The 27,816-nt window shown below is 46.9% G+C and overlaps 1 protein-coding gene across 1 annotated transcript in view; it reads right to left on the bottom strand.

Annotated features, from left to right (window-relative positions):
• Positions 1 to 8,269: 8,269 nt before the first annotated feature.
• The window catches only part of LOC309565945 (stabilizer of axonemal microtubules 4-like), a 94,786-nt gene continuing 75,239 nt past the window's right edge, over positions 8,270 to 27,816 (bottom strand). Inside the window, exon 15 of the mRNA XM_082270974.1 lies at positions 8,270 to 8,406. Within this exon, the coding sequence (XP_082127100.1) occupies positions 8,289 to 8,406 (118 nt within the window). The 3' untranslated portion in view covers positions 8,270 to 8,288. The remainder of the gene's footprint in view (positions 8,407 to 27,816) is intronic.

Below are 27,816 nucleotides of genomic sequence, written 5' to 3'. Positions count from 1 at the left end.
GATTCCTACCTGCGCTTGCTCTTGAGGCCTAGGGATCTCTCCTGGTGCTGCCATTTTGCTATATGTAGCCTGTGTGTTTTCTATGCATGGTGGCCATGTTTGTGTAGTCCGATGGCCATTTTGTGGTGGTTTGCAATTGAAACCAGCGGGGGCAGCCATGACAGTGGAGCCCTGTGGGCGGCGATTTCAGTGGTGGGAGCCCCTCATCCCCTGGATCTTTTCACTTCCTGGTCACCGCACCTGGAGTGCAGATTGTCCTGGTGGCTGCAGGTGTCTGTTTCTGCTGGGTGGTGAGACTGGTGGGGTTCTCTGCTGAGGATCACTTGGTGCTTTGTGCCTGGCGCCTGGGTGGTGCTACCAGCATGATGGGGGTTCTGCTGGTGACTCATGGAGTCTTTGGTGCACATCTCCCCACGTGATCCCCTCTCTGAGGCTGCGTGGCCCTCTGAGTTCTGACCATCCAATGCACTGACTGTGGTCCTGGTGTTGTGCCCCGGGTGGAGGTGGCTTTTGGGTGACGGGCCTCATCTGATCCTGAATCTGATTTGGCCACCGCAGACATGGGTCACCCTGCTGGGTCTGCGACCACGTGCCCGGAATCCTCAGTGAGGATGATTGCGCCCTCCACATCTGCAACCATGCACGAAAAAGAGTTGGGATAACCAAAGCATCCCCTTGGGGGGGGGGGTCCCCAAACGATTTACTAGGCGTTTCCCCTATGAGGAGTCCCAAATTAAGAAGTGGACTTTTCTGCCGGTGGTGGGCCCTACGGTTTCCAGATTAAACAAGGTACCACTAATTCCAGTTGAAGACTCCCCGGTCTTTAAGGATCCGGCTGTCAGGAAGGCAGAGGCTGTGGCCCTCAATATGTACACGCTGGCTGGTTCGTTCAGCACTGAGGCCGGCTTTTACCATTGCCCTGGTGTCGCAAACTCTGACCAAGTGGGCTAAGCTTTTACGCCGTGACGTGGAGGGAGAACAGCTCCTGCCAGGGGAGTCCAGGGACTGCAGTTTATCGGTGATGCCTCTTTGGATGCGGCCTCCTAGTGGTTTGGCTCGGTTTCGGCAGTGGTCCTTCGGTTCAAATGCTGGTCTGTGGACCAGATTTCTAAAGAGGCCTTGATTGATCTCCCCTTTAAAGGAGATCGCTTGTTTGGAGCTACCCTGGATGACATCATTAAAGGTCTCACAAGAGGAAGAGTACCTTTCTTCTGCAGGCTACTAAGGGGGGATTGTCCCGGTTCCGACTTTGTAAACCGGTTTGAGTAAAAACCCTGAAAACATTCCAGTTCCCAGGAAGGAAGGCAAGGTGCGTCCAATCTTGGAGCTCAAGGTGCTGAACTGCTTTGTACGGGTGCAGAAGTTCAGGATGGAGTCCATTTGCACGGTGGTGGCATCCCTGCATCAGGGGGCTTTTCTTGCCTCTATTGACAGCAAGGATGCTTTCCTTCACATTCCAATATGTGCTGGTCACCAGCACTTCCTCCACTTTGCCGCGTGAGAGGAGCATTACCCGTTTGTGGCGTTACCCTTTGGTCTCGCCTCTGGTCCTCACAAACGTGTTAGCTCCGGTGCTAGCATTGTTACGCCAACGTTACGCTTTCTGCAAGTGGAGTCTCCTTCTGCTCTGGTGGAAAACATGGAAATCCCCATACGATTTCTGAGAGAGTTCGGATGGATTCTGAAGTTTCAGGACTCTGCTCTGGTTCTGTCTATAAAGCTGGACTATCTGAGTCTGACACTGGACTCTGGCTTAGCCAGAGTGCTCCTTCCTCTGGACAAACTCCAGAAATTACAGTCTGCAATTTGTCTCTTACTGTCCAGGCAATGGTTATCCCTCTGGACTTGCATGCGGGTACTGATGGTGTCTACCTTTTTTGAGGCGGTTCGGTTTGCACAGATCCATATGAGGCCCCTGCAAAGGGGGATTCTGACCAAATGGGACAAGACTCCAGTCTCTGGATGATTAAATCCGGCTGAGTTGGGGAACGAAGGAGTCCCTGATATGGTAGCTTCGTTCTCCAGTGCTTTGGCTGGGCAAATTCTTCCTACCCTTGTATTGGACAGTGGTCAACACGGATGCCAGCCTGTCTGGCTGGGGAGGCAACCTCAGCAAAAATTCTGCTCAAGACACTGAAGGAGTGTCAATGTCTTTGAACCCTGAGTGATCAGACTGTGTTTCGACCATTGGACGGATCCTCTTCAGGGATGTCCTGTGCGCATTCAATCGGACAATGCCATGGCGTGGCTTATGTTAATCACCCAAGGGGGCACAAAGTGTCCTGGTGGCTCTGGAGGTAGCCCACATTCTAAGGTGGGCAGAACGGTTTGTTTCAGCCCTCCTCACCGTACACTTTCCTGGGGTGGAAAACTGGCAGGCAGATTACCTCAGTCTTTAGGCGTTGGATTAAGGGGAGTCGTCCCTTCATCCGGAGGTGATTCATCAGTTGTGTCTCTGATGGGGCATCCCAGAGATGCATCTGTTGGTGTCTCGGCTCAATAGAAAGGTGCAGAGGCTTGTGGCTCGGTCACGGGATCCTCTGGCGGATGCCACAGACACGCTGGTGGCCCCATGGGGTCAGTATCGTCTGATTTTACGCCTTCCCTCCTCTCAAGGTTCTACCAAGACTTCTACACAGGATCGAGGCAGAAGGGATTCCGGTCATCTTGGTGGCTCTGGACTGGCCTTGCCAGGCTTCGTACGCCGATCTGGTGCTGCTGGACTTGGACGTTGCTTGGCAGCTTCCTCTCCGGGAGAATCTGCTGTCCCAAGGAAGTTCTTCCATCCTGCTTTACAGTCGCTGGCTTTGATGGCTTGGCTGTTGAATGCCAGGTGCTGAAGGATAGGGGTTCATCTGAGTCTGTGATTCCTGCACTTTTGAAAGCTAGGAAGTCTACCCCTAGGAAGATCTATTATACGTGGAAGATGTACATTGCGTGGTGTGAGTGTCTTGGGGTTCTTCCTCGCTCCTTCTCGTGGCTCTGATCTTGAACTTCCGTCAATGAGGGGTTGAACAGAAATTGACCTCGAGTACCCTCAAGGGCCAGGTGTTGACTTTGGCAGTCCTCTTCCAATGCCCTTTGCCCACACACTCCCTAGTGTGTGCCTTTCTTCAGGGTGTCCTACATTTGGTTCCTCCAGTGCGGGCTACGTTGCTGCCTTGGGATCTTAATTTGGTGCTTTTGGCTCTACAGAAGTCTCCCTTTGAAAATATTTGGGAGATTCCCCTGCTTACACTGTCCCAGAAAGTGGCCATCAACTCTTTGTGCAGGGTGTCGGAACTGGTGGCATTGTTATGTCCACCTTACCTGGTAATTCAAAGGGATAAGGTGGTTCTTTGCCCCTGTCGTCGTTCCTTCCAAAGGTGGTCTCTGATTTTCATTTGAATGAAGACATTGTGTTGCCTTCCCTGTGTCCCAGTCCTAAACAACTGAAGGAAATTGCCTTGAATGCCTTGGATGTGGTTCAGGCAATTAGGGTTACCTGGCAGCTACAGTCTTTCAGGAAGTCACTCTCTCTTTGTGCTCAAGGATGGACCTTGCAACGGGTTGTCCACTTCCTCCTTGACCATTTCCAGATGGCTTAGACAGATGGTGGTTAAGGCCTTTTCCATCAGGGGTCAGGTTCTTCCTTTCCCTGTCAAGGCACACTTTACTAGGGCACTTAGTGCCTCCTGGGCCTTCCGTCATCAAGCATCAGTTATGCAGGTTTGCAAAGCGGCCATCTGGTCTTCGGTGCACACTTTTACAAAGTTTTATAAAGTGGATGTGTTGGCATCTGCTGATGCTTCCTTTGGCCACAAGGTTTTGCAGGCTGCTGTTTAAGAGGACCTGTTCCTCTTTTGAGGGGGTATTGTTTTTTTGTTTTTGTTTTTTCCTTCAGGTGGGTTCCAGTTGTTTTGGTTGAGCCCCTGTTGCCTGGTTGGCTAATGTTTAGACTTGGGAATTTTTTTTTTCTGTTTCCCACCCTTCATGTTTAACACTGCTTTGGGACGTCCCAATGGTCAAGAATGACAGGAGCTGTGTCCTTCAATGAATGAAAGCGAAAATTGGATATTTGACTTACCGTTAAATGTATTTCTCTGATGTTCATTGACGGACACAGCACACACCCTTCTGTGGAGTTGTTATTCTTTTGACACTGCTTGTAACTAAACTGAGTGCCTATGGCAGAGACAGGGAGTATACCCTTTTGTGACTGCCCATGGGCGTAGCCATACTTTTTTTTTTTTTCCCCCTGCCTAGTGTCCCTACTCCTGTAGGGGGGAAGTATCACCCAATGGTTATGAAGATCAGGAGCTGTGTCCGTCAATGAACATCAGAAAAATTGATTTTACAGTAAGTCGTCCCTCTTGTACCACCCACCCCCCCAACTTTTTTTTTTCACATTCTTGCATCATAGTTCAGCATCATTATAGTGACACTTTACTTACTCGGCGGGGTAGTCTAGTCTAACTTCAAGTTGAAATTGTTCCTCATCCATATTTTCCAGTAAGATTGCTGGTGAAAGTTTGAGCTGTGTGTGATAAACTTTTAAGAAATGGTGTCTACAATTGCTCGCCACTACCGAACCAGCTTGGGGCATCTCCAAAGCATGTGTTTATAATCGGCTGCATGCCTCCGACATTTGGGGCAGTGCGGGATAAATCAACAGCCCCATTTAAATATAAGGAGAGAGTATGAAATGTTTGATAAAAAGTTGGGTGAGTCTCTACAGTTTGGGGCACTTGTTCTAACATACTAAGCCAGGATTAATTTGATATTTTGCCCAAATCCTCCTCCCACCTGTTATGTCCAGGAAGGATTAGACTAGCCAATTACTTCTCCAGCATCTGTTTATATAAGGATGAAATAGGTCCCTGTTTTCCAGCAGTCGCCTCAGAAGAGGAAAATAACTGCATATTCTTAAAGGGAAAGGTTTGTTTTTTTGAGCTTGGGATGTCAGACCATGCCTTAGCTGGAGGTACTGAAAGAATCTAGAGCATGGGTATCCAACATTTTGGCTTCTCTGGGCCACATTGAGAGTAGAGAAATTCTCTCGGGCTGCATATAAAATATATACTATAGTTAAGGCATAAAATGCTGCCCCCCCCCCCCCCCCACTAATTTAACACAACTAGAGGATGATCAAATGAAATGTAATCAGTATACAGAGGATTACTTCTTCTGAGAGATATTAAAGGAACAACTACGTCAGTGATTTGAAGTGGTCATGGTGGTAGGAGTCAGAAACACTGCAGATGTAGGGATATTTACAGTTCTGTGCTGGGGGCTAGTTGCACCCCTAGCACATATGACTTAGGCAGCCAGAAAATATCATGTCCTTATTCATACATGTATGAACAAGCACATGACATATTATGACAAAACTAGTTTTTAAAAAACATATTGCAACAATTTTAACACGCTAATACACATACCTTTTCTACTTATTTTGCGGACTGCTGGTGTGGTTACTGCTGGTGGGTACTGCAGGCGGGTGAATACAATTCCCCAAATTATCTGGGTTCAATAACCAAAGTGCTAAATGTGCTATAAATGAAACCACAATAATAGAATCAAATTAAAGTGCAAATTATCTAAATGTAATACAAAAGTGCATAAGTGCTAGATACACTATAAATAAAGCCTCAATTTTAGGATCAATAATCAAAGTGCAATTAGTGCTATCTTCAAAATACATAATTATAGTGTCCCTTCAAGTTTTTTCAAAAGTCCAAATTCAGCAAGTGGCCAGTGAAGAAAGAATCCAAATTCAGCAAGTAGCCAGAGCGCAACCCGAGCGGCCACACGCTATCCGGAAGCCCTTAGAATTCATCCTTACTGCGTTTGCATTTCTGGCATATTTTAAGTGTGTACTTTGTCTTTTAACAATAAACACTATTTCTACGGTATCACACTGGAGCTTTTTCTTCTATGGCCATTGAATAATTTGTCCACCAGGGGGAGATCGAATATCCATTTGCAAGTCCATCCAACAGTGGGGGATCCAATTATACACGCATCAGGAAAGTCCATCCCACTCCTTACCGGACCTAAACGCTTTTGACCCACATGTAATATTGCTACGGGGTCCTTTGAGTCTGGTATGTGGAATTACCTATGGGGAGTGGACCTGCACATACTGCACTTTATCCTCACGGATTGGCACAGATTTTTGTGTACTGAGCAAATTGCACTTTCCTTCACTGGCCACTTGCTGAATTTGGATTCTTTCTTCACTGGCCACTTGCTGAATTTGGATTCTTTCTTCACTGGCCACTTGCTGAATTTGAACTTTTGGAAAAACTTGAAGGGACACTATATTTATGTATTGTGAAGATGGCACTAATTCCGCTTTGATTTTTGCGTATCTAGCACTTATGCACTTTTGTATTGAATTTAGATCATTTGCACTTTAAATTGATTCTATTATTGTTCTTTCATTTATAGCACTTTTTGTACTTTGGATATTGAACCCAGATAATTTGGGAAATTGTATTCACGAATAGTATACCTATTTTTGCGCTGTTTTTAATAAGAATTCGTTCAACATCATGAGATTATAAACAGCTGCATTTGTAGGTTTTCTTGAATCCCATATCGTAGGATACAACAGTTTTATAATGCTGGTGGGTACTGCTGAGAGAGAGAGAGAGAGAAGGCTGGGAGAGGGGGCTAAAAGAGGAGGGGGTAAATTGGGGGGTTTAGAGAGTGAGGGGGGGGGCAGAGAGAGAGAGAGGGGGGCTAAGAGATGGAGGGCGGGGAGATGAGAGACTCCTAGCCCTGTCCTTAGCTGAAGTCCCTCCCCATTGTCCCATAGTGTCTGTTTGCAGATATGCAGGCCAGGTCTGTGTATGACAGACGGTACCTTCCATGCCATGATGCCAGTCTGTCTCCTTGATCTTCATCCACTTCCAGCCTCTCCCGCAATAGCCTGCGCTTCCTGCCTGTCTTGTGTCACAGCTCTGTGCCCCCAGTCAGCCTGTGCTCCGGCTCCAGGCCTCACGTTAAAGCATAGAGGAAGTTGGAGCAGTCCGTGCTCTGGAAGCGCAGGGTACGCTGCACCCGCTCCTTCTCATCTCTTCAGGGGACGGGGTCAAGGAGGAGGCGGTGCCATGGTGGAACTCTTCTCCTGAGTCTTAGGCTGCCCGCACGGTGCTGATTGCCCCTGCGCCCCCACAGACACCAAGACAGCCGGGTAGAGGACGAGGTGCACTGCTTAGCGGTAGCGCCGGCCCTGGGTGGGCCGCAGGTTGGACATGCCTGCCCTAGATACACTGATCCAACCCACTAAATTTGGGTCCCTCTCCTCACTGCTGCTATTAATCACAGCTAGTGAGGCAAAGAGGATGGACTGTATCTACCAGTAGCTGGTAACAGAAAACAGTCTTCCAGTTCAAAAAATAATATAGCAGGAACACAGGAGACATCTATTCTTCTAAGCACACTAAGCGAAAATGAGCAGGCATAAGGTGAGAGTAGTTATATAGCCTCTAGGGGGCTTTCCTTCAGTTTTCTTTGTGCCTAGTGTCCATTTCTCTTGTAGCAAGCAGTAAACTTGAAGTCACTTAAGGCCCATACACACGTACCGATCGTTGGCATACAAACGTCGGCGGACGAAAGATCTGCCGATTGTACGCTTGTTAGTATGGTGCCTCCAACAGCTGTCTGCGCACATTCTGCGGACAAGAGTCTTTCTTGCAAACATTAAAATTTTTGTATGCCGACACCAGAACGGACGATTGTTCGCCAGTCAGTACAGAATTCTGCCGACAGACCGCAGATTTGCAAGACTGGGCATGCTCAGAAAAGAAAAAACACAGGGAAAGTTAACCATTACATGACATCACTTCTGCAGTCGGCTGTAGTCGGCGGACAAAATTCTTGGGCAGTCTTTGCACTTTTCAACAGACACCGACATCCCGGGGAGAAAAGACGAACGTTTGTATGCCGACGATCGGTACGTGTGTACGGGGCTTTACTATAAATCTGTGCCCCACAATAGAGAAAACGAACCACATCATCTCACTACCTTCGAGGTTCACATGTCTCAAGGATTTAACCTGTAGGGTAATTTTTTTTTCTGCAAGATGAGAAGCAAGAAACCATTTTGTGCTGTACCACCTAAATGATGTGAAAACAGAACGCAACTGGGCGTTTGGAGTGGAGAAGGAAAGCAGCATAACAAGACCTGCATTATTAGATAATGCGTTCCTGTATGCAGATGAGTAAATAATGACAAAGGTTTGGGTTTTAGAATATTTGGGTTTTTATTTCAGTCTGAGTTTCACCTCTTAAACTTTGGCTTAAATACCAGTTATGTGTATTTCATTATTTACAGAGAAGCCACTGTGGAGTTGATTCTGTATTCCAAAACGAGTCCAGCCTTCACGATCTTTTCCATGTGGTGCTAGATCTATAAACCTGTAAAAGAGTAGGAGACAATTTATTCAAAGTAACAGAACTATTACTATTCGTAATGACTTATCTGAGAAGGTAAATAATGCAAATGGTGCGCTAGTCCTGATATTCCAATTTTCTGGGTGAAGATTTAATTTAAGAAGGCTCTCATTTCTTTTTTTTTTAATTTCTTTAATTCTACATTTCCCTTTCTTTCATTGATGGACACAGCATTTCATCTTCTTGACCGTAGGGTTCTACTACCCCCTACATTATGAGTAGGACACTAGGCAGAGAAAAAAAGCTTGAGCACACCTCTGGGGGGGCAGTCCCTGCTATAGATCTTCAGTTTTTTTTTTTCTGCCTAGTCAGGAGTACGGACCTAGTTTTCTTTCTGGGATCTCTGGTCCTGGCAATTTTTTCTTTCTAAATGGAGATTTTTCCTCTTTTTTTATTTTGTTCCTGTGAGGATCTACAATCAAGTGCCGAACTGGGTGACACACTGGATAATCTAGATCCTAAAGCCCCATACACACGTACCGATTGTCAGCCGTAAATATTCGGCCGATTGTAGGCTTGTTAGTATGATGCTTCCGACAGCCGACAGCGCATTTTCGGCCGAACAGAATCTGTCGTGCAGGCGTTAAAAATTTTATTGGCCAACACCAGAACGGCCGATTGTTCGCCAGTCAGTACAGAATTCGGCCGACATACAGCAGATTAGCAAGACTGGGCATGCTCAGAAAAGAAAAAAGACAAGGAAAGTTAACCATCACATGACATCACTTCTGCAGTCGGCTGTTGTTGGCCGACAAAATTCGTGTGCAGTCTTTTGCAGTTTTCAACAGACACGACAGCCCTGGACAAAAGACGGCCGATCGTTCGGCCGACGATCGCTACGTGTGTACGGGGCTTTAGGGTCCCCCCAGTCTGGCCAGCAAGCGTGTACAAACCACAGCTCCATGCTAGCCCCACTAGATGGGGGCTGGCCTGCGAGTTAAATGTCTCGCGAAGGCGCATACGTACTGGCTTTGGCCTGACTTACAGCATTTCCTCCTGGCCAACAGCACCCACATTACAATGGAGCGGTGCCCGCCCTGTTCCTGGCGTGGTAAGTAGCTGCCCCCCCTCTACCCCTGGTGGGTTTTGGGGTAGACGTGGGCCCCTCCATGGGATGGTCGGACCCCCGGCTCCCCTTCCTTTCCAATTGGCATCTCAATGGTCTATTGCGGCCTGTGGCCCCCCCCCCCCCCCGAGGCGAACATACCTTTTTTAGGTTACATGGGGTGCTGCACTAACAATAGGGGTGGGGGGCGCATCGTCGGCGATCGATCGTTCCTCAGGAGAGGGTTGGTCTTGGTGGGGGTCGTTTTTTGTGCTCTGGGTCCCCCCGGGGCCACCATTTTCTTGTAGCCTTATGTGCTGCAGATCGGTGGCCGCAGATCGGTGGCCATGTTTGTGTAGCCTCGACGGCCATTTTCCTATGGGTTCCCATAGCAGGGGCCATGTTTTTGGAGTCAGATGGGCGGTGATTCAGTGGTCAGCCTCTAATGTTGATACAGCGATATTACTCTTCCTGATCGCCGCATGGTGTGCAGATAGCTCCGGCTGTGAGTACCTGACCGGTGGTGGCAAGTGCCTTTGTGGGGCTTTCTTTCCCTCTTCCTGCTATTAATGCGTTAGTGCTCTCTGCTGGGCCTTGTAATGCCCTAGCGCGGTGGGGTGTCCCTTTTGCAGTGTTTTACACTTCTTTTTGTGGGTTCTCCTCTTCATTCATGGAGTCCATGGAGCATGTTTCACCACCTGACCCCCTCTCAGAGGCTGCGGGGGCCCAACAACTGTCTGCACTGACGGCGGTCCTGGAGTCCTTGGTGTCCAAAGTAGATTTGGTCCTGGGCAAACGGGCTAGCATAAAGCGCCCCCGGCCTTCACCTGCTTCTTCTGTCTCCTCAGGTCGAAAGTCTGATTCGGCCTCTCTGGATGCAAGTTACCCTTCAGGATCTGCGTCCATGCACCCTGCGTGCTCAGATAGTGAGGATGATTCCTCTGATCCTCTAGCCGCACATGAAAAGGCGCTAGTGGATACACTAATTGTATCAGTGCAAAAAACTTAGTATAAGGAAGATGTGACTAACGCAGCATCAGAGGCGCGGGGTCACCTTTGGCAACCACAGGTCCTCAAAGGTGGCAAGGGTGTTCCCCCTTTCCCGCCATCTTTGGGCAAAATTGTCTCAAAACAATGGGGGTGCCCAAAACGCACCTTTGCAATCCCTAAGCGTGTGCAATTCGGTACCCTTACGAGGAGTCCCTCCTTTAAAAAATGGACGGTACCTCTTGTCGGGGACTCCCCGGTTTCCAGGTTAAAAAAAGCCACTGTAATTCCGGTTGAAGAGTCCCGGTCTTCTCAGACCCGGGTGATAGGCGGTCAAGGACCTTGACCCGCCATATGTTCACTATGGCTGGGTCGGCACTTAGGCCGGCATTTACTATTGCTCTAGTGTCGCAAGCTATGACTGAATGGGCTAAAATTCTACAACGGGACCTGGAGGAGAAACAGCTCCCCCTGCCTTTGTGGAGCTGGTGAATCAGTTGGTCCAAGGGCTACAGTTTGTCTGTGACACCTCTCTGGATGCCACTCCCCTGATTTCTAGACTGTCTCAGTAGTGGTCCTGCGGCGCATTATCAGGCTGAAATGCTGGTCTGCGGACCAGGCTTCTAAAAAGCCGTTGTACAATCTTCCATTCATGGAGGATCGCCAGTTTGATGATGTCATCCAAGGAAGCTCCAAAGGTCTCACAGGGGGAAAGAGTACTCTTCTTCCTCAGGCTTCCAAGGGTAAGGAGTCCCCTCGCGGACGGGGACCTTTTTTTTTCAGCTGGCAAGTGGCCTTTTTGTTCCTCAGGGTCTCAAGACAAGGGATCCAAGCCCTTTCAGGCCTCTGCTGGGGATTCCAAGAAGTCTTGGTCGGGCAAACTAGGAGCGGGTTCTGCCAGACTTGCGAACAATCCGCATGAAAGGGCGCCCTCATTCGTATCTGGAGGGGTGGACGTCTTCGTTGCTTTCTGGATCTGTGGACCTCTCTGATCCAGGACAAGTGGGCCCACAAAGTCATTCACTCCGGTTACAAGATTGAATTTCAATCATATCTCCGGAAAGGTTCTTCCCTTCCGACCTGCGCCTGTCCCTGGATCGCTTAAAGAATCTCTATGGCGCGGTGCAAGACTTGTTATTTCAAGAGGTGATTGTTCTGGTTCCAAAGTCAGAACGTTTTCAAGGTTTTTACTAAAACCTGTTTATAGTCCCCAGGAAGGAGGGCAAGGTGCATCCAATACTGGACCTCAAGGCGCTAAACTGCTTTGTGCGGGTACAGAAGTTCCGAATGGAATCCATTCGCACAGTGGTGGCGTCCTTACATCAGGGGGATTTTCTCGCCTCCATCGACATCAAGGATGCCTACCTTCACATCCCAATATGTTTCGCCTATCAGCGCTTCCTCCGCTTTGCCATGGGCGAAGCGCTACCCTTTGGTCCCGCCTCTGCTCCTTGGGTCTTCACTAAAGTGTTGGCCCCGGTTCTAGCATTACCGCATCAGCGGGGGATCGTGGTACTGGGGTATTTGGATGATCTGCTCTTACGAGCAGAGTCTTTGACTGCCTTGTTGGACAACTTGGAGATTACTCTGCAAACGCTGAGCGAGTTCGGTTGCATTCTGAATCTTCGGAAATCTGCTCTGGTTCCGTCCACAAGCCTGGACTACCTGGGACTGACTCTGGATCTGTCCTCAGCCAGAGTGTTTCTTCCTCTGGAGAAACTTCAAAAGTTGCAGGAGGCAATTCGGCTTCTGGTATCCAGTAGAGGGTTGTCGCTTCGGACTTGCATGCGGGTGCTGGACCTGATGATGTCTACCTTCGAGGCAGTTCCGTTTGCACAGTTCCACATGCGATCTCTGCAAAAGGAGATTCTGGTAAAATGGAACAAGGATCCTCAGTCTCTGGACAATCTGATCCTGTTGAGCCGTAGTACGAGAGGGTCCCTGCTTTGGTGACTTCATTCTCTGGCACTTCGTCAGGTAAAAATAATTTCTCTTACGTCCTCCGACAGTCGCCGCCTCTTCATATTCGTCACATATGGGGTATTAGACTTTGCTCCGAAGGAGTAGCTAGGCAACAGAATATGTTAACAATAAAGCTTTAACATATCCCACCCTCAAGGGGTGGTCCCCTCAGTCAATACCCTCCTACTTCCTGCAACCATATCTCAGTTTTAATGTCTAGCTTGTCAGGAGTGGCTGGCTCTCTCTGTGCTGGGACTTTTTGTCCCAGACTCTTTCTTCCTTTTAATATTTTGTTTGAGTTTTCTCTCTACCTTTACTTAGCTGTTATTTTTGTCAGCATTAGTTAGTTCTTCGGACGAAGAGGATCATGCGGACTGGGTCTCGGGCTGATCCCCCTGATCGCAGGTCGTGGGTCAGTGGCTTCCCAGTCTGCCATCGAGCGTTCAGCCAGGTAACGCTCCTGGCACAGTGAACGACCCATCCCTGTTCGGTGCAGGGATGATTGGTGAGGTGGCTACCTCACCGGACGCTGTGCGGTTTCTTAACCGCCATTGTGTGCGTCTTGAATTGCGACTCTCCCTGCCTCATGTGCAGCGGCTTGTTCGCCTGTGCGGGTTCCCCACGCCATGTGAGGTAAGTGTATCTATGTGGGGACCTGTCTGTCTGGGGGGGGTCTCAGTCTGGGACTGTGTAACCTGCCTTTATTCACACTGCTTGTCTCCCTATCTCTCGGCTGCATGCTGTGGGCTGCAAGGGGGGGGGGGAGCTGTGTGACACTGTGTGTGTCAGCCTGGGCAGTGTGGGAAGCTGTGTGCTGTGGGGCATGTTTTTAATGGCATGTTGGGGCATATACAGCGATCGCTGCGGCGATCTAACATGTATCCATATAATGGGATAAAATTTTATGCACTGTGGAGCGGCGATTTCGGCGCCAAACGACGCCATTTTACCGGCGCCCGCTCCGGCCGCATGGTTTACATGCACGGCGGCCATTTTCTTGTAGCCTCCATAGGCTTACATAGAGCGCCCTGGCAGCATCACTTCCTCTTTCCTGGAACACCGATCGAGGCAGCAGCAGCAGCGGGGTCTCCTCAGGTTTTATCCTTCTATTCCTGTTTTCCATTGCCTGTATTCAGTCTGTATATTCCCTGTGGGGGTCTCATTGTGCCTGAGTGTGGTGCGGTGGGCTGCGCTTGCCGCGCTTGCTGAAAGGGGGCAGTTAACCCTTGGTTGTCTGGCATACAGGGGCAATGGATTCTCAGGAGGGCAAGTTTCCCACAGTATTGGTGGAAAGCCAGGGGACCGCTGTTTCCCCCCCAGGGGGGGATTTAGCCACTATTGTGGCTGGCCTTGCTGCCCAGGTGCAAATGCTGGTGGCTGCTCAATCTACAAAACGGCCCAGAGTTGCTCTGTCCTCTGATTCTGAGGGTGAAGGTGATGGGGCTGTTCTGGCAGGGACCCCCTTATCGGGGTCCCGCTCCTCTCTTGATCTAGTGGGGTCTGAGGTGGAGGCTGAAGTTGAGGGGGTCGATAATTCTCCCCCTGGCTCGCCTGAAGAGCTTGCAATCATGGATGAGTTGATTGCTTCCATTAAGCAAACGCTGCGTTTGCAGGACGAAGTGTGTCCCCCCGCTGCCTTGGCGGCTTATGGGACGCAGAGAAAACGCAGGACGCCGCAGGTTTTTCCCTGCAATGCTGATTTTCAGCGCGCTGTTAAGGATCAATGGCGCGATCTGCGCAAACCTTTTGCGGTACCAAGTAAATTCAAGCTGCGTTATCCTTTCTCGCCTGCCACTGATGAACGGTGGTGTGTGCCTCCGCCAGTGGATCATGCAATTGCGGTTTTGAACAAAGCCACTGCGATTCCTGCAGAGGGTTCCCCTGTTTTCCGTGATGCCACGGATAGGAGACTGGAGTCTCTTGCCCGTCATACTTATTCTGTTACGGGTTCTATGCTTAAGGCTCTGTTTGCTTCTCTCATGGCGGCCCAGGCGATCGCAAGTTGGACGCAGATGCTTAGGCGCGTCCTAGTGGCCGATTCGGCCTCGGCGGCGACCCTGGATATGGTGGATCAGATCCACCAGGGTGTCATGTATCTGTGTGATGCGGACCTGGACCTGATTCCGTTGGCTGCACGTGTGCACAGCGTGGCGGTGTTGTCTCGCCGCCTGGTTTGGTTGAAATGTTGGTCGGTGGACCAATCTTCACGTAAAACCTTAGCCAATCTGCCTTATGATGGGTCTCGCCTTTTTGGGGAGTCCCTGGATGTATTGATTAAGGGGATCACCGGGGGTAAGAGCACTCTCTTGCCCCATTTCCCCAAGGCTAAGGGGGCTTCTGGGAAGAAGCATGCGAATTTTCGGCCCCCTCAGGGGTCCTTTCGTGCCTTTCAGCCGCACTACAAGGGCAAACCGTTCAAAGGCCAAGGCTCTCAGAAGAAGCCCTGGTCTGGGAAACAGAAGTCCGGCCAATCCGGACCTGCGGCCCATAACAGTTCGGCCTGAAGGGGCGCCCTCACCCAGTTTTGGGGTGGGGGGACGCTTGCTCGGTTTTCTTCAGCCCTGGTTGGCCCGTGTGTGGGACAGGTGGGTTCTGGAAATCGTTCGATCTGGTTACAAGATCGAGTTTCTCTCTCGGCCGGAGAGCAGATTTTTTCCCTCAAATCTACAACTGTCTCCAGAGCGCCTGCGGGATCTGCACCTGGCGGTGCGGGACCTGAGGGCTCAGGGTGTGGTGGTTCCGGTGTCTCATCGGGACAGATTTCGGGGGTTTTATTCCAATCTGTTCACCGTGCCCAGGAAGGAGGGCAAGGTTCGTCCGATTCTGGACTTGAAGGCTCTGAACCGCTCTGTGCGGGTTCGCAAGTTCCGCATGGAATCCCTGCGCTCGGTGGTGGCTGCCCTGGTTCCGGGGGAATTCATGGCCTCCATCGATTTGAAGGATGCGTACCTTCACATCCCCATATTCGAGGGGCATCAGAGATACCTTCGATTTGCCATTGCGGAGGATCACTACCAGTTCGTGGCGTTGCCCTTTGGGCTCGCCTCGGCTCCGCGGGTCTTCACCAAGGTGCTTGCACCGGTTCTGGCATTATTGAGGGCCCAGGGCATTTCTGTCCTGGGGTATCTGGACGACATTCTGATTCGGTCTGCGACCAGTCAGGGTCTGGAGAAGGACCTGTCTGTCACAATGCAAACTCTGCAGGAGTTCGGTTGGACGATAAATGTTCCAAAGTCGACACTGAGTCCGTCGGTTCGTCTTCCCTATCTGGGAATGATACTGGACTCGGTGCAGGCGAAGGTCTTCCTGCCGGAAGACAAACTCAGGACTCTTCAGGAGGAAGTCAGGTCCCTCAGGGACGTTCCACACTCGTCTCTGCGGACGTGTATGAGATGTCTGGGATTGATGGTCTCGGCCTTCGAGGCGATTCCTTTCGCTCAGTTTCACACGCGGGGTCTCCAGGCGGAGATCCTGTCCAAGTGGGACGGGCGACCTCAATCTCTGGATCTTCAGATCTCGTTGAGTCATCGCACCAGGGAAAACCTTCTGTGGTGGCTACAGTCCCCGTGGTGTCCGGGGGCAAGTCGTTTCGTCCGATCTCGTGGACGATAATCACTACGGATGCCAGCCTGTCGGGCTGGGGTGGTGTTCTGGGCGTTCTGTCCGCCCAGGGGACCTGGTCGGAGGGGGAGTCTTCCCTCCCGATCAACATTCTGGAATTACGTGCAATAAGGCTCTGTCTTCATCGCTGGACGGACCGGCTGCAGAGCTGCCCGGTTCGGGTGCAGACGGACAATGCCACGGCGGTGGCCTACATCAACCACCAAGGGGGCACCAGGAGTGCCCGAGCGGCTCGAGAAGTGGCCGACATTCTGTCTTGGGCCGAGACTCATGTCCCGGCGATAACGGCGGTTCACATTCCGGGAGTGGAGAACTGGCAGGCGGACTATCTGAGTCGCCAGACCCTGGATCAGGGGGAATGGTCTCTCCATCCGGCTGTCTTCCAGATGTTGTGCGCGAAGTGGGGTCTTCCAGATGTGGACCTGTTCGCGTCTCGCCTCAACTACAAGGTGAAGAGGTTCGTGGCAAGGACGCGCGACCCTCGGGCAGACGCGTCGGACGCGTTAGTGGCCCCGTGGCATCAGTACAGGCTGATGTACGCTTTTCCACCGATTCAGTTGCTGTCCAGGTTCCTTCGCAGGTTACACTCGGAACGCAGCACGGTGATTCTTGTGGCACCGGACTGGCCTCGCCGGTCCTGGTACGCAGACCTCGTGAATCTGGCGGTCGACGCCCCCTGGCGTCTGCCTCTTCGAGACGATCTACTGTCTCAAGGACCGATTTACCATCCTGCTTTACAGTCGCTGGCTTTGACGGCCTGGCTGTTGAGACCGAGGTCCTGAAGGAGAAGGGTCTCTCTCCAGAGGTCGTTCATACCTTGATCAACGCGAGGAAGTCTTCCTCGGGAAAGGTTTATTACCGTACTTGGAAGGCCTATTTTGCCTGGTGTGAGTCCAGGGGGTTTTCACCCCGCACGTACTCGGTTTCCCGTGTGCTGTCTTTCCTTCAGACGGGTGTCGATCAGCGTTTGGCGCTGGCCACGATAAAGGGTCAGGTGTCTGCGCTGGCCGTTCTGTTTCAACGTCCCGTGGCTTCCAACTCCTTGGTTGGCACTTTTATTCAGGGTGTGCGGCATCTGGTTCCTCCTAGGAGGGATCCTTTGCCCCCCTGGGACTTGAATCTAGTTCTATCTGTGTTACAACGTGCTCCTTTTGAACAGATCAGGGAGATCTCGTTGTCTCTGTTGTCCAAAAAGGTCGCCTTTTTGGTGGCGATCACTTCGGCTCGCAGAGTGTCGGAACTGGCGGCTTTGTCCTGCAAGTCTCCGTACCTGGTTGTTCATTTGGATAAGGTGGTCTTGCGACCTAATCCTTCTTTTCTGCCGAAACGAGTTTCGGAATTCCATCTTAACGAGGATATTGTTTTGCCTTCGTTGTGCACGAAGCCTAAACATCCAAAGGAGGTGAGATTGCACTCTCTGGATGTTGTTCGGGCGATTAGGGTTTACCTTAAATCGACTGAGTCTTTTCGAAAGACGGACTCCTTGTTTGTTCTTCCAGAGGGTCCTCGGAAGGGCATGGCGGCTTCGGCCTCTACCATCGCCAAATGGATCAGGCAGACCATTGAACAGGCCTATGCCTTGCAGGGGAAGGTTCCCCCTGTGCCTGTGAAGGCGCACTCTACTAGATCACTGAGTACGTCTTGGGCCTGCCGTCATGGGGCTTCTGTAGCCCAGGTGTGTAAGGCGGCGACTTGGTCGACTGTGCACACTTTCACAAAATTCTACAAAGTAGATGTTCAGGCATCGGCGGATGCTTCCTTTGGCCGCAAGGTTCTTAGTGCAGCTGTTCCCTAGGGTCCCTTGTTGGGGACTCCTGGCTGTTGGGATATCTTTTGTATCCCCTGGTTTTTTTGTCTTTTCCTAGGTTGTTGCTCCTGTTGAGCACTTATTTTTGCTGTTGCCCAGCTGGTTTCCTTCCTTTGGTAAGGTTCCTTTCTTTGATGTGGAGACTGCGTTGCCTTTCGGCGCGGATGCGTTTCCCACCCCTCATGTTTGCACTGCTTTGGGACGTCCCCATATGTGACGAATATGAAGAGGCGGCGACTGTCGGAGGACGTAAGAGAAAACGGAATTTTTGTAAAATCTTACCTGTAAAATTCCTTTCTCTGAGTCCTCCGACAGTCGCCGCCCCCGCCCCTCTTTTGGGGTTTGAATGTATACTCTACTGCTATTCCACTAAAACTGAGATATGGTTGCAGGAAGTAGGAGGGTATTGACTGAGGGGACCACCCCTTGAGGGTGGGATATGTTAAAGCTTTATTGTTAACATATTCTGTTGCCTAGCTACTCCTTCGGAGCAAAGTCTAATACCCCATATGTGACGAATATGAAGAGGCGGCGACTGTCGGAGGACTCAGAGAAAGGAATTTTACAGGTAAGATTTTACAAAAATTACGTTTTCTTCCCCTGTACTGGACAGTTGTCACCACGGATTGAAGGGTTAATGCTGATTTCATGCTGTATATTCCTCTCTATTTTTCATGCAGCGATCCTTGATTCTTATTCATAACATCTTGTTTGTTCAGATTTGTCTGAATATCTTGATTAGTATGTCTGTTATGAGAATGGTCTAATTTGTGTAGTATGCCAAAAAGTACCATGTGATTGAGTCATACTGAAACCAAGCCCCTTATTGTGAAATTAATCTCTCAGTTTCAAATTGTATATATGCTCAGGACATTTCCTGAAATAAACGAATGTGCTTTGACTCTACCCTCATGTCAGACATCTCTGTGTGTTCCCGAGGCCTCGTAGGGAGTCGCACCAGCCATTTGGTTCTGAAGTCCCCAACAAGCTTGATGTCAGTGCGGTGGGATACAAGATCATCTAAGGTGAGTGGACTGTACTCTATTTTTGGCACATTTTTTTGCATTAAAAGAACCACTGGCCATACAATTGTTTTAATGGGACAGATATAAAAGATCTGTTGGTACAGATCCGGTTGCGCTCTGCATACAAGTTTTGCAGGAGCTGCGTAGAAGCCATGTTGGAACACGGCAGGTTTTGATGGCTGGGTGACTCACACTATGTGCACATAAGCTGTATTATATTCTGCATGCTTAAAGTTATAAGACATATTATGTACAGTATGTATAAGAATTATATGAGAATGTGTGCTCCGACACTGCACTCTTGTGGTTGACCGGATTGTCGGATGTCTCTGTAAAAGAGAAATTTGTACAGCCAATCCCAGGGAGAAGCAGGTCTTTGAGGCACACAGTCACATAGGGATAGCAAAAGGAGAGGCTATTTGGTACTGTGGCTTCCCCGCATCCTTAGAGTGTTTAAGGCTTGGTTGAAAATGGGCTCCCAAAGTAGCAAATATGCACCTCCAATTTATGGAGAAAATTGTAAGGATTATGTAGGCAGAGTGTCATCAACAAATTATTACTACATTAACCCTTGGGTTTCAAATTTAGCGGGCTGGACAGAGACTATGGGAAGCAGTAATCCTTTTCACTGGGATGGTGTAAATAATGAATTTCACATGAATATGGTAAAAGGACTTTGTCTGGGAGACAAGTGTAGAAGAAACTGACCAAATAACCGTTGTAACAACTCCAAGTCCCGGGAGGGTATACTCTTCAATATCCAGAGGTTTTAAAAATATTTCCTTTCCCATTATAATATAAGGGGCTTCTAAGTTAATTTCCCCCCTCGGTTTCCCCTTCACCCTTCTTTTCCCCTTCACCCTTCTTTTTAGGAGCTTGTGACCTTAGCCCAATGCAGGAGGAAGCTGGTTTAGGGGTGTAGGTAATAGTGCTCCTTACTACACACATTCACAAAGTTTTATAGTGGATGTGTTGGCATCTGCAGATGCTTCCTTTGGCCGCAAAGCAGGCTGCTGTTTAGAGGACTTGTCCTCTTTGAGGGCGTTTTTTTCAGGTGAGCTCCAGTTGTTGACATTTGAGCTCCAAATTACCTGGTTGGCTAGGTTTAGCCTTGGGGAAGTTGTTTTGTCCTGCTGTTCCCACCCCTCATGTTTGACACAGCTTTGGGACATCCCTACGGTCAAGAAGATGAAGTGCTCTGCCCGTCAATGAACGAAAGAGAAAATGGGACTTAATCCATTTCTCAGATGTTCAATGTCGGACACATCACCCGCCCCTCTATGGAGTTGGGTTTGTTTCTTCTGACATTGCTTGTTACAAAACTGAAGACCTATAGCAGGAAGTGGGAGTATACATCCAGGGACTGCCCCATAGGTGTGCTCAAGCTTTTTTTCTGCCTAGTGTCCTACTCCTGTAGGGGGCAATATAACCCTATGGTCAAAAAGATGAAGTGCTGTGTCGTTCAATAAACATCAGAGGAATGGATTTTACGGTAATTCAAAAATCCCATTTTTATTGCAAATCAAAAACAAATTACATTTACAGTTTTCTAAGTTGATCATTCTATTCATGTACACTATCACTCACTAGTCCCTTCCATACTACACCATTTACTCCAAATTTTCTGATATTTCTGTAGGTTTCCCCTACTTTCATATATAACTTTCATATGCTATGATATGATTAACTGCAATTATCCATTCTCTGGTAGAAGGAGTTACAACTTGCATCCATCTCTTAGCAATTTTATTTTGAGCCTCAAAAGTGTTTTTTGCAAAAAGATCTTTACATACCCTGACTATACTTCATCACTCAACACCCCCAGCAAACATACTTCAGGGGTACAAGGCACTGGTCTTTTAATAATTTCAGATGGTTTATTACCTGGCTCCAATATCCCATTAACTCTCTACATGACCAAATCAAGTGGCAGAATTCTGCTTCATCTTGATGATATCGCAAACTGATGTTGGCCTTCTACTGATTTTATATAGTCTAATAGGGCTAAGATATATCTGGTGTATTACATACAATTGTGTCCTCTTATTATTATCTATTGGCGATACAACCAAATGCGAGAAGCATGTTTCCTCCCATTTCTTATCTGTCATTTATCTCTTACTTTGGTTCTCTGCCTATTTTAGCTTGTAATAGGAATGAGTACAATATTGATATCAGTTCCTTCGGCCCCTGTGACTTCAGAATTCCTATTAGAGGGTATTTTGGTATTTTAATATTGCTTGCCAAATTGCGCCTGCAAGGCATGTCCTAATTTTAAAGAGGTTGTAAACCCATACAACTTTTTTTTTTTTTTTTTTTGAAACCTGTAAGAGAAACACATAATGAGCTAGTATGCATCGCATACTAGCTCATTATGAAATACTTACCTTAGAACGAGCCCCCGCCGTGCCGCCCGCTCACCTGTATGACGGGAGACATATCCAGTCGCCCGTCTTCTGGGATCGCGGCATCCGGCCATCTGATTGGCCGGAGCTGCGGTGACGTCACTCCCTCGCACGCGCGGGAGCCGACAGTCACGGCACGGGGCTCTGAAGAAACGGCACCATCGGCCGTTCCCTCAGAGCGCATGAGCCAGTGACGTCACTGGCTGCATGTAAGGTAAATATCTCCTAAACGGTACATGTTTAGGAGATATTTACAGTACCTATAGGTAAGCCTTATCATAGGCTTACCTATAGGTAAAAGTGTCAGAGGAGGGTTTACTTCCTCTTTAAATATTTATAAAAGTTTTCATGCGCTATTTCATGCTTAACCACTTGCCGCCCGCCCGCCCGCCCGCCGTCAATTGACAGCGGGACGGTGCGACCATTGTTCTGGGAAGACGTCATATGATGTGATCCCAGAAAAGCAGGGCAGGCGCGCGATCGTGTGCGTGCCGCACTGCACTGCCGGTGTCGGGGTGTCCCCGGGACACCCCCCGTCACCGGCAGGGGGGAAACAGCCAATGGGCATGGCTGTTTCCCACGTGATCGGCTGTGTTCCAATGACACAGCCGATCACAATAGCGGAGCCCGGAAGATGACCGCGCATGCGCGATCGGGAGCGCGCAGCGCGGTCATGTCGGTGGCACTGTGTTCCGTAGGAACACAGCTGTCACCGGCAGTAGTAAACAGTCACTGACAGTGACTGTTTACTAAGTGATCGGCTGTGAATCCATTCACAGCCGATCACAAATGGTAAACACAGAGCAGTAACTCACTGTTACTAGCTCTTCTCCCCTCACACAGTTTCCAGTGTGAGGAGAGCAGAGCTAGAAATAGTGAGTTACTGCTCTGTGTACCTGTCAAAGTAAAATCACACCAATAAATGTCCCCACACAGTCCTCAGCCCCCCCCCCAATTGCACCTGTCACCCAACAGTCACCTCATCAGTGCCCAGAAATTGACACCCATAACGTTCACATGTGAAACTTTTTTTTTTTCTTTTTTAGTGTAGTTGTGAGGTGTGAGGTCTTTTTGACCCCAGATCTCACAATAAAGAGGACCTGTCATGCCTATTTCTATTACAAGGGATGTTTACATTCCTTGTAATAGGAATAAAAATGATCAAAACATTTTTTTTTTAAACTGTGTAAAAATAAAAAAATAATAAATAAAATAAATAGGAAAAAAAAAATTAAAGCGCCCTGTCCCCGTTAGCTCGCGCGCAGAAGCAAACGCATACGCAAGTCCCGCCCACATATGTAAACGGTGTTCAAACCATACATGTGAGGTATCTCTGCGATTATTACAGTGAGAATAATAATTTGAGCCCTAGACCTCCTCTGTAACTCTAAGCTGGTAACCTGCAGAAATTTTTAAAATGTTGCCTATGGGGATTTTTAAGTACCAATGTTTGGCGCCATTCTGTGAGCATGTGCAATTTTGAAGCATGACATGTTGGGTATCTAATTACTCGGCGTAACATTATCTTTCACATTATGGAAAAAAATTGGGCTAAATTTACTGTTTTCTTATTTTTTAGTTAAAAAAAGTAAATTTTTTTTTCAAAAAAATTGCATTTGGAAGACTGCTGCGCAAATATGGTGTGATAAAAAATATTGCAATGATCTCCATTTTATTCTCTAGGGTCTCTGCTAAAAAAAATATATAATGTTTGGGGGTTCTAAGTAGCTTTCTAGCAAAAAAAATGATTTTAGCTTGTAAACACCAAGTGTCAAAAATAGGCCCAGTCTTAAAGTGGATAAATGGACAACTTTGTGAAAAGTGCTACTTGGATGTTAGGCCTATGTATGTGGCCAGGCTGTGAAAAAGTGTTACACATGTGGTATCGCCATACTCAGGAGGAATAGCAGAATGTATTTTGGGGTTCAATTTTTGCTATGTACATGCTATGTGTTAGAAATATTGCCTAAATGAGCAGCTTTGTGTAAAAAAAAATGTGTTTTCATTTTCTTTCCACATTTTCCAAAAACTTGTGGAAAAAAATGACGTATTCAAAAGACTCATTATGCCTCAAAAATTATACGTTGGGCTGTTTGCTTTCCAAAATGGGGTCATTTTATGGGGGTTTCCATTGTCCTGGTGCTCCAGGGCCTTCAAAAGTGCGATAGGTTGTCAGGAAATTATATGTGTAATTTGTGCTCCTAGAATGCCGGACGGTGCTACTTGGATGTTAGGCCTCTGTATGTGGCCAGGCTGTGAAAAAGTCTCACACATGTGGTATTGCCATACTCAGGAGGAGTAGTAGAATGTGTTTTGGGGTGTAGTTGCAAGTATACATATGCTGTGTGAGAGAAATAACCTGTTAATACGTCAATTTGTAAAAAAAAAAAAAAAAAAAATATCTTCATTTTGCAAAGAGTTGTGGGAAAAAATTACAACTTCAAAAAACTCACCATGCCCCTTATTAAATACCTTGGAATGTTTACTTTCCAAAAAGGGGTAATTTGGGGGGTATTTGTACTTTCCTGATTTTTTAGTGTCTCAAGAAATGAGATAGGCCTTCAGTACATCAGGTGTGGTCAAGTGTGATCAATTTTCAATGATTAGCACCATAACTTGTGGACTCTATAACTTTCACAAAGACCAAATAATATACACTTATTTGGGTTATTTTTACCAAAGATAAGTAGCAGTATAAATTTTGGCCAAAATTTGTGAAGAAAAATTACTCGTTTGCTAAATTTTATGACAGAAACAAAGAAAAATGCGTTTTTTCACAATATTTTCAGTCTTTTTTTATTTATAGCACAAAAAATAAAAAACCCAGTAGTGATTAAATGCCATCAAAAGAAAGCTCTATTTGTGTGAAAAAAAGGACACAAATTTTTTATGGGTACAGTGTTGCATGACTGAGTAATTGTCATTCAAAGTGTGAGAGCGCTGAAAGCTGAAAATCAGTCTGGGCAGGAAAGGGGTGAAAGTGCACTGTAGGCAAGTGGTTGATCAGATATTCAAATGTTTGCATAGTTCCATGTTCATACACCTGCTCTAGTGCAATCACACCTTTGTTTCCAGAAGTTTCCATCTGGATTTCCTACCGGCTTTTCAAATGCTGGGTTATTCTAGATGGGAACTTCCTGGGGGATCTCTCTAAACCCCACTATTCGCTTAGCTTCTTTCCACACCACTTGTGCCATTGTAAACATGGGAATCTTAATTATAGATAGCCTCGCTGACTGTGCCTCCAATCCTACCACTAAATCCTTTACCTGGAGTATTTGCAATAGGTATTTTTTCACTCCTCCTGCTCTTTCCTGTCTTATCCATGTCTGTAGCTGTTTAACCACCTAGGCGGTAATCCCGAGCGTGACTCGGGGTGGAGTTTTCATTGCAGGATCGGTAACCCCGAGTCACGCTCGGGGTGGATGTGCAGAGAGCGCAGTGGTGTTCTCTTACCCTGTCCTGGCGATCCAGCGATGATCTCTCATTGCTGTGATCGCCAGCCGAGAGTCCCGCCGCTCCTCCGTCCTCCGTCGGTCTGATCACTTCCTAGTTCCGTTCCGTTGCACAAAACACATTATATATATATATATATATATATATATATATATACATATATATATATATATATATATATACATATATATATATATATATATATATATATATATATATATATATATACATATATATATATATATATATATATATGCATATATATATATATATATATGCACACACACACACACACATATATATATATATATATATATATATATATATATATATAAAATTATATTATTGATTCAATTATAATTCATGCGTTATATATTATATATATATACACGCACACACATATATCTATATATAATATATAATGCATGAATTATAATCTAATCAGTAATATAATTTTATTATATATATTATATATTAAATAATAAAATAATATTATTGATTCGATTATAATTCACGCGTTTGTGTTTCAAATTTATCACATCTGGGATGTCTACTAGAGTCTTGTTTTGGTCAGGTTTAAGTCAGTAATTACTAAGAATTGTAGGCCTATAATACATAACGCCAAATTTCCATGAAAACAATTGTACCGCTTTTGGTATGTAATTCCTGACATAATCATACCGCCAGGGAGGTTAAACTGCCCTGCCAGTTAATATAAATACAGTATATATCTGGAAGTGCCATCCCTGCTTCAGTTTTCGATCGTTGTAATGTTATTTTAAGTTTGGATCTACCATTAGTCCATGTAAATTTTATTAATTGCGAGTAACCTTTTAAATATAGATTTTGGTATGACTACTGAAGAATGTGAGAATACATATAAGCATTTGGGTAACACTACGGTCTTGATTAAATGTATTCTTCCTGCCACTGAAAGTTGTAACTTTGACCATATTCTCAACTTGCATTTAATTTGTTCCATTAACCACTTTACCACCGGAGGATTTTGCTGTCCTACGTCCAGGCCACTTTTTGCGATTCAGCACTGTGCAACTTTAAATGACAATTGCGCGGTCATGCAATGCAGTACCCAAACAAAATTTACGTCTTTTTTTCCCACAAACAGAGCTTTCATTTGGTGGTATTTTATCACTTATGCGATTTTCATTTTTTGCGATATTAATTAAAAAAAGCGTCAATTTTGAAAAAATAACAATATTTTTCTACTTTGACAGTTGAAAAATATCCAATATATTCAATTTTTGTCATATATTTAGGCCAAAATGTATTTAACTACATGTCTTTGACAAAAAAATTCTCAATGAGTGTATTTTTAACCGCTTTAAGACCGGAAAATTTTACCCCATTCCTGACTACGCCATATTTTACGATTCGGCGCTGCGTTACTTTAACGGACAATTGCGCGGTCGTGCGATGCTGTGCCCAAATTAAATTTGTCCTTTTTTTCCCCCACAAATAGAGCTTTCTTTTGGTGGTATTTGATCACCTGTGCGATTTTTTACTTTTTGCGCTATAAACAAAAAAGAGCGACAATTTTGAAAAAATAACAATATATTTCACATTTTTTTATATGAAATCCCCCCCCAAAAAAAAAATGTAAAAATCAAAATTTTTTAACATTTTAGGCCAATTTGTTTTCTGCTACATATTTTTGGTAAAACAAAACGCAATAAGCGTGTTTTGATTGGTTTGCGCAAAAGTTATCGCAGCTACTAACTACGGGAAATTTATGTAATTTTTATTGTTTTTTTTTTTTTTAACTAGTAATGGCGATCTGCGATTTTTTTTTTTTGCGGCGGACAGATCGGACCCTTGACTGACATTTTTGACACTTTTGGGGGTACCAGTGACATTACTACAGTAATCAGTGCTATAAATATGCACTGTTACTGTAAAAATGACACTGACAGGGAAGGGGTTAACTTTATTGGAGAGGGAGGGGTTAATGTATGCCTGGTGCTTACTAACGTGTGTGGGGGGGAGGGGACTGAGTGACACAGGCACAGATCGCAGGTTCAGCTATTTCCACACGGTTTCCACACTCGATCCCCGACGATCGGGGAAGAGCGGCGGTGATTACCACTGCTCCTCCCCTGGCCCAACTCCCGCTGTGACTGAAAACAGCGGGAGCGAGCCTCCGGGGAGGAGTCCAGCGACGTAGACGTCGCTGGACGATATCGAGCCACTTTGCCACAGTACAGTCAACGTGACCAGTCGGCAAGTGGTTAAGGAATTTACATTCATTGCCAATGCTTCCTCTGGATTCAACGTAATCTGAATATCCAAATATTTGAAAGATCTCACTATCCTCAACAAGGGAAATTGTTCCTTATTCATCTGTATATCGTGTCTAAATGGTATTAAAACAGATTTCTGCTGATTTTTTTTTATATCCAGAATATTTCCCAAACATATTTTTTAGTTTCATTGCTTCTGTTAAGGAGTTGTGTGTCTCCCATATACAGTATTATATCACAGGGCTCAAAATTTCAAATCCTGGGCTACTAGCCAGGCCTTAAGAGTTACTCGCCACCAGTTGCCATTACCCTGCCCTGACCCTAATTCCGCCTCTAAACACGCCCTCATAAATTATCATATTTTATTAAGATCATACATAGTACAGGAGAAGGTCAGAGACTGCAGACATGGTACAGGAGAGGGTCAGAAACTGCAGACATGGTACAGGAGAGGGTCAGAGACTGCAGACATGGTACAGGAGAGGGTCAGAGACTGCAGACATGGTACAGGAGAGGGTCAGAGACTGCAGACATGGTACAAGAGAGGGCCAGAGACTGCAGACATGGTACAGGAGACAGTCAGAGAGACTGCAGACATGGTACAGGAGACAGTCAGAGAGACTGCAGACATGGTACAGGAGACAGTCAGAGAGACTGCAGACATGGTACAGGAGACAGTCAGAGAGACTGCAGACATGGTACAGGAGACAGTCAGAGCTTGCAGACATAGTACAGCAGACAGTCAGAGACTGCAGACATGGTACATGAGACAGAGAGACTGCAGACATGGTACAGGAGACAGTCAGAG

Source organism: Pelophylax lessonae (assembly GCF_965119305.1).
Source record: "Pelophylax lessonae genome assembly, chromosome: 10".
Classification (NCBI taxonomy): domain Eukaryota; kingdom Metazoa; phylum Chordata; class Amphibia; order Anura; family Ranidae; genus Pelophylax; species Pelophylax lessonae.
Note: the sequence above shows the minus strand (reverse complement) of the source record. Positions and strands in the feature narration are given on the sequence as shown.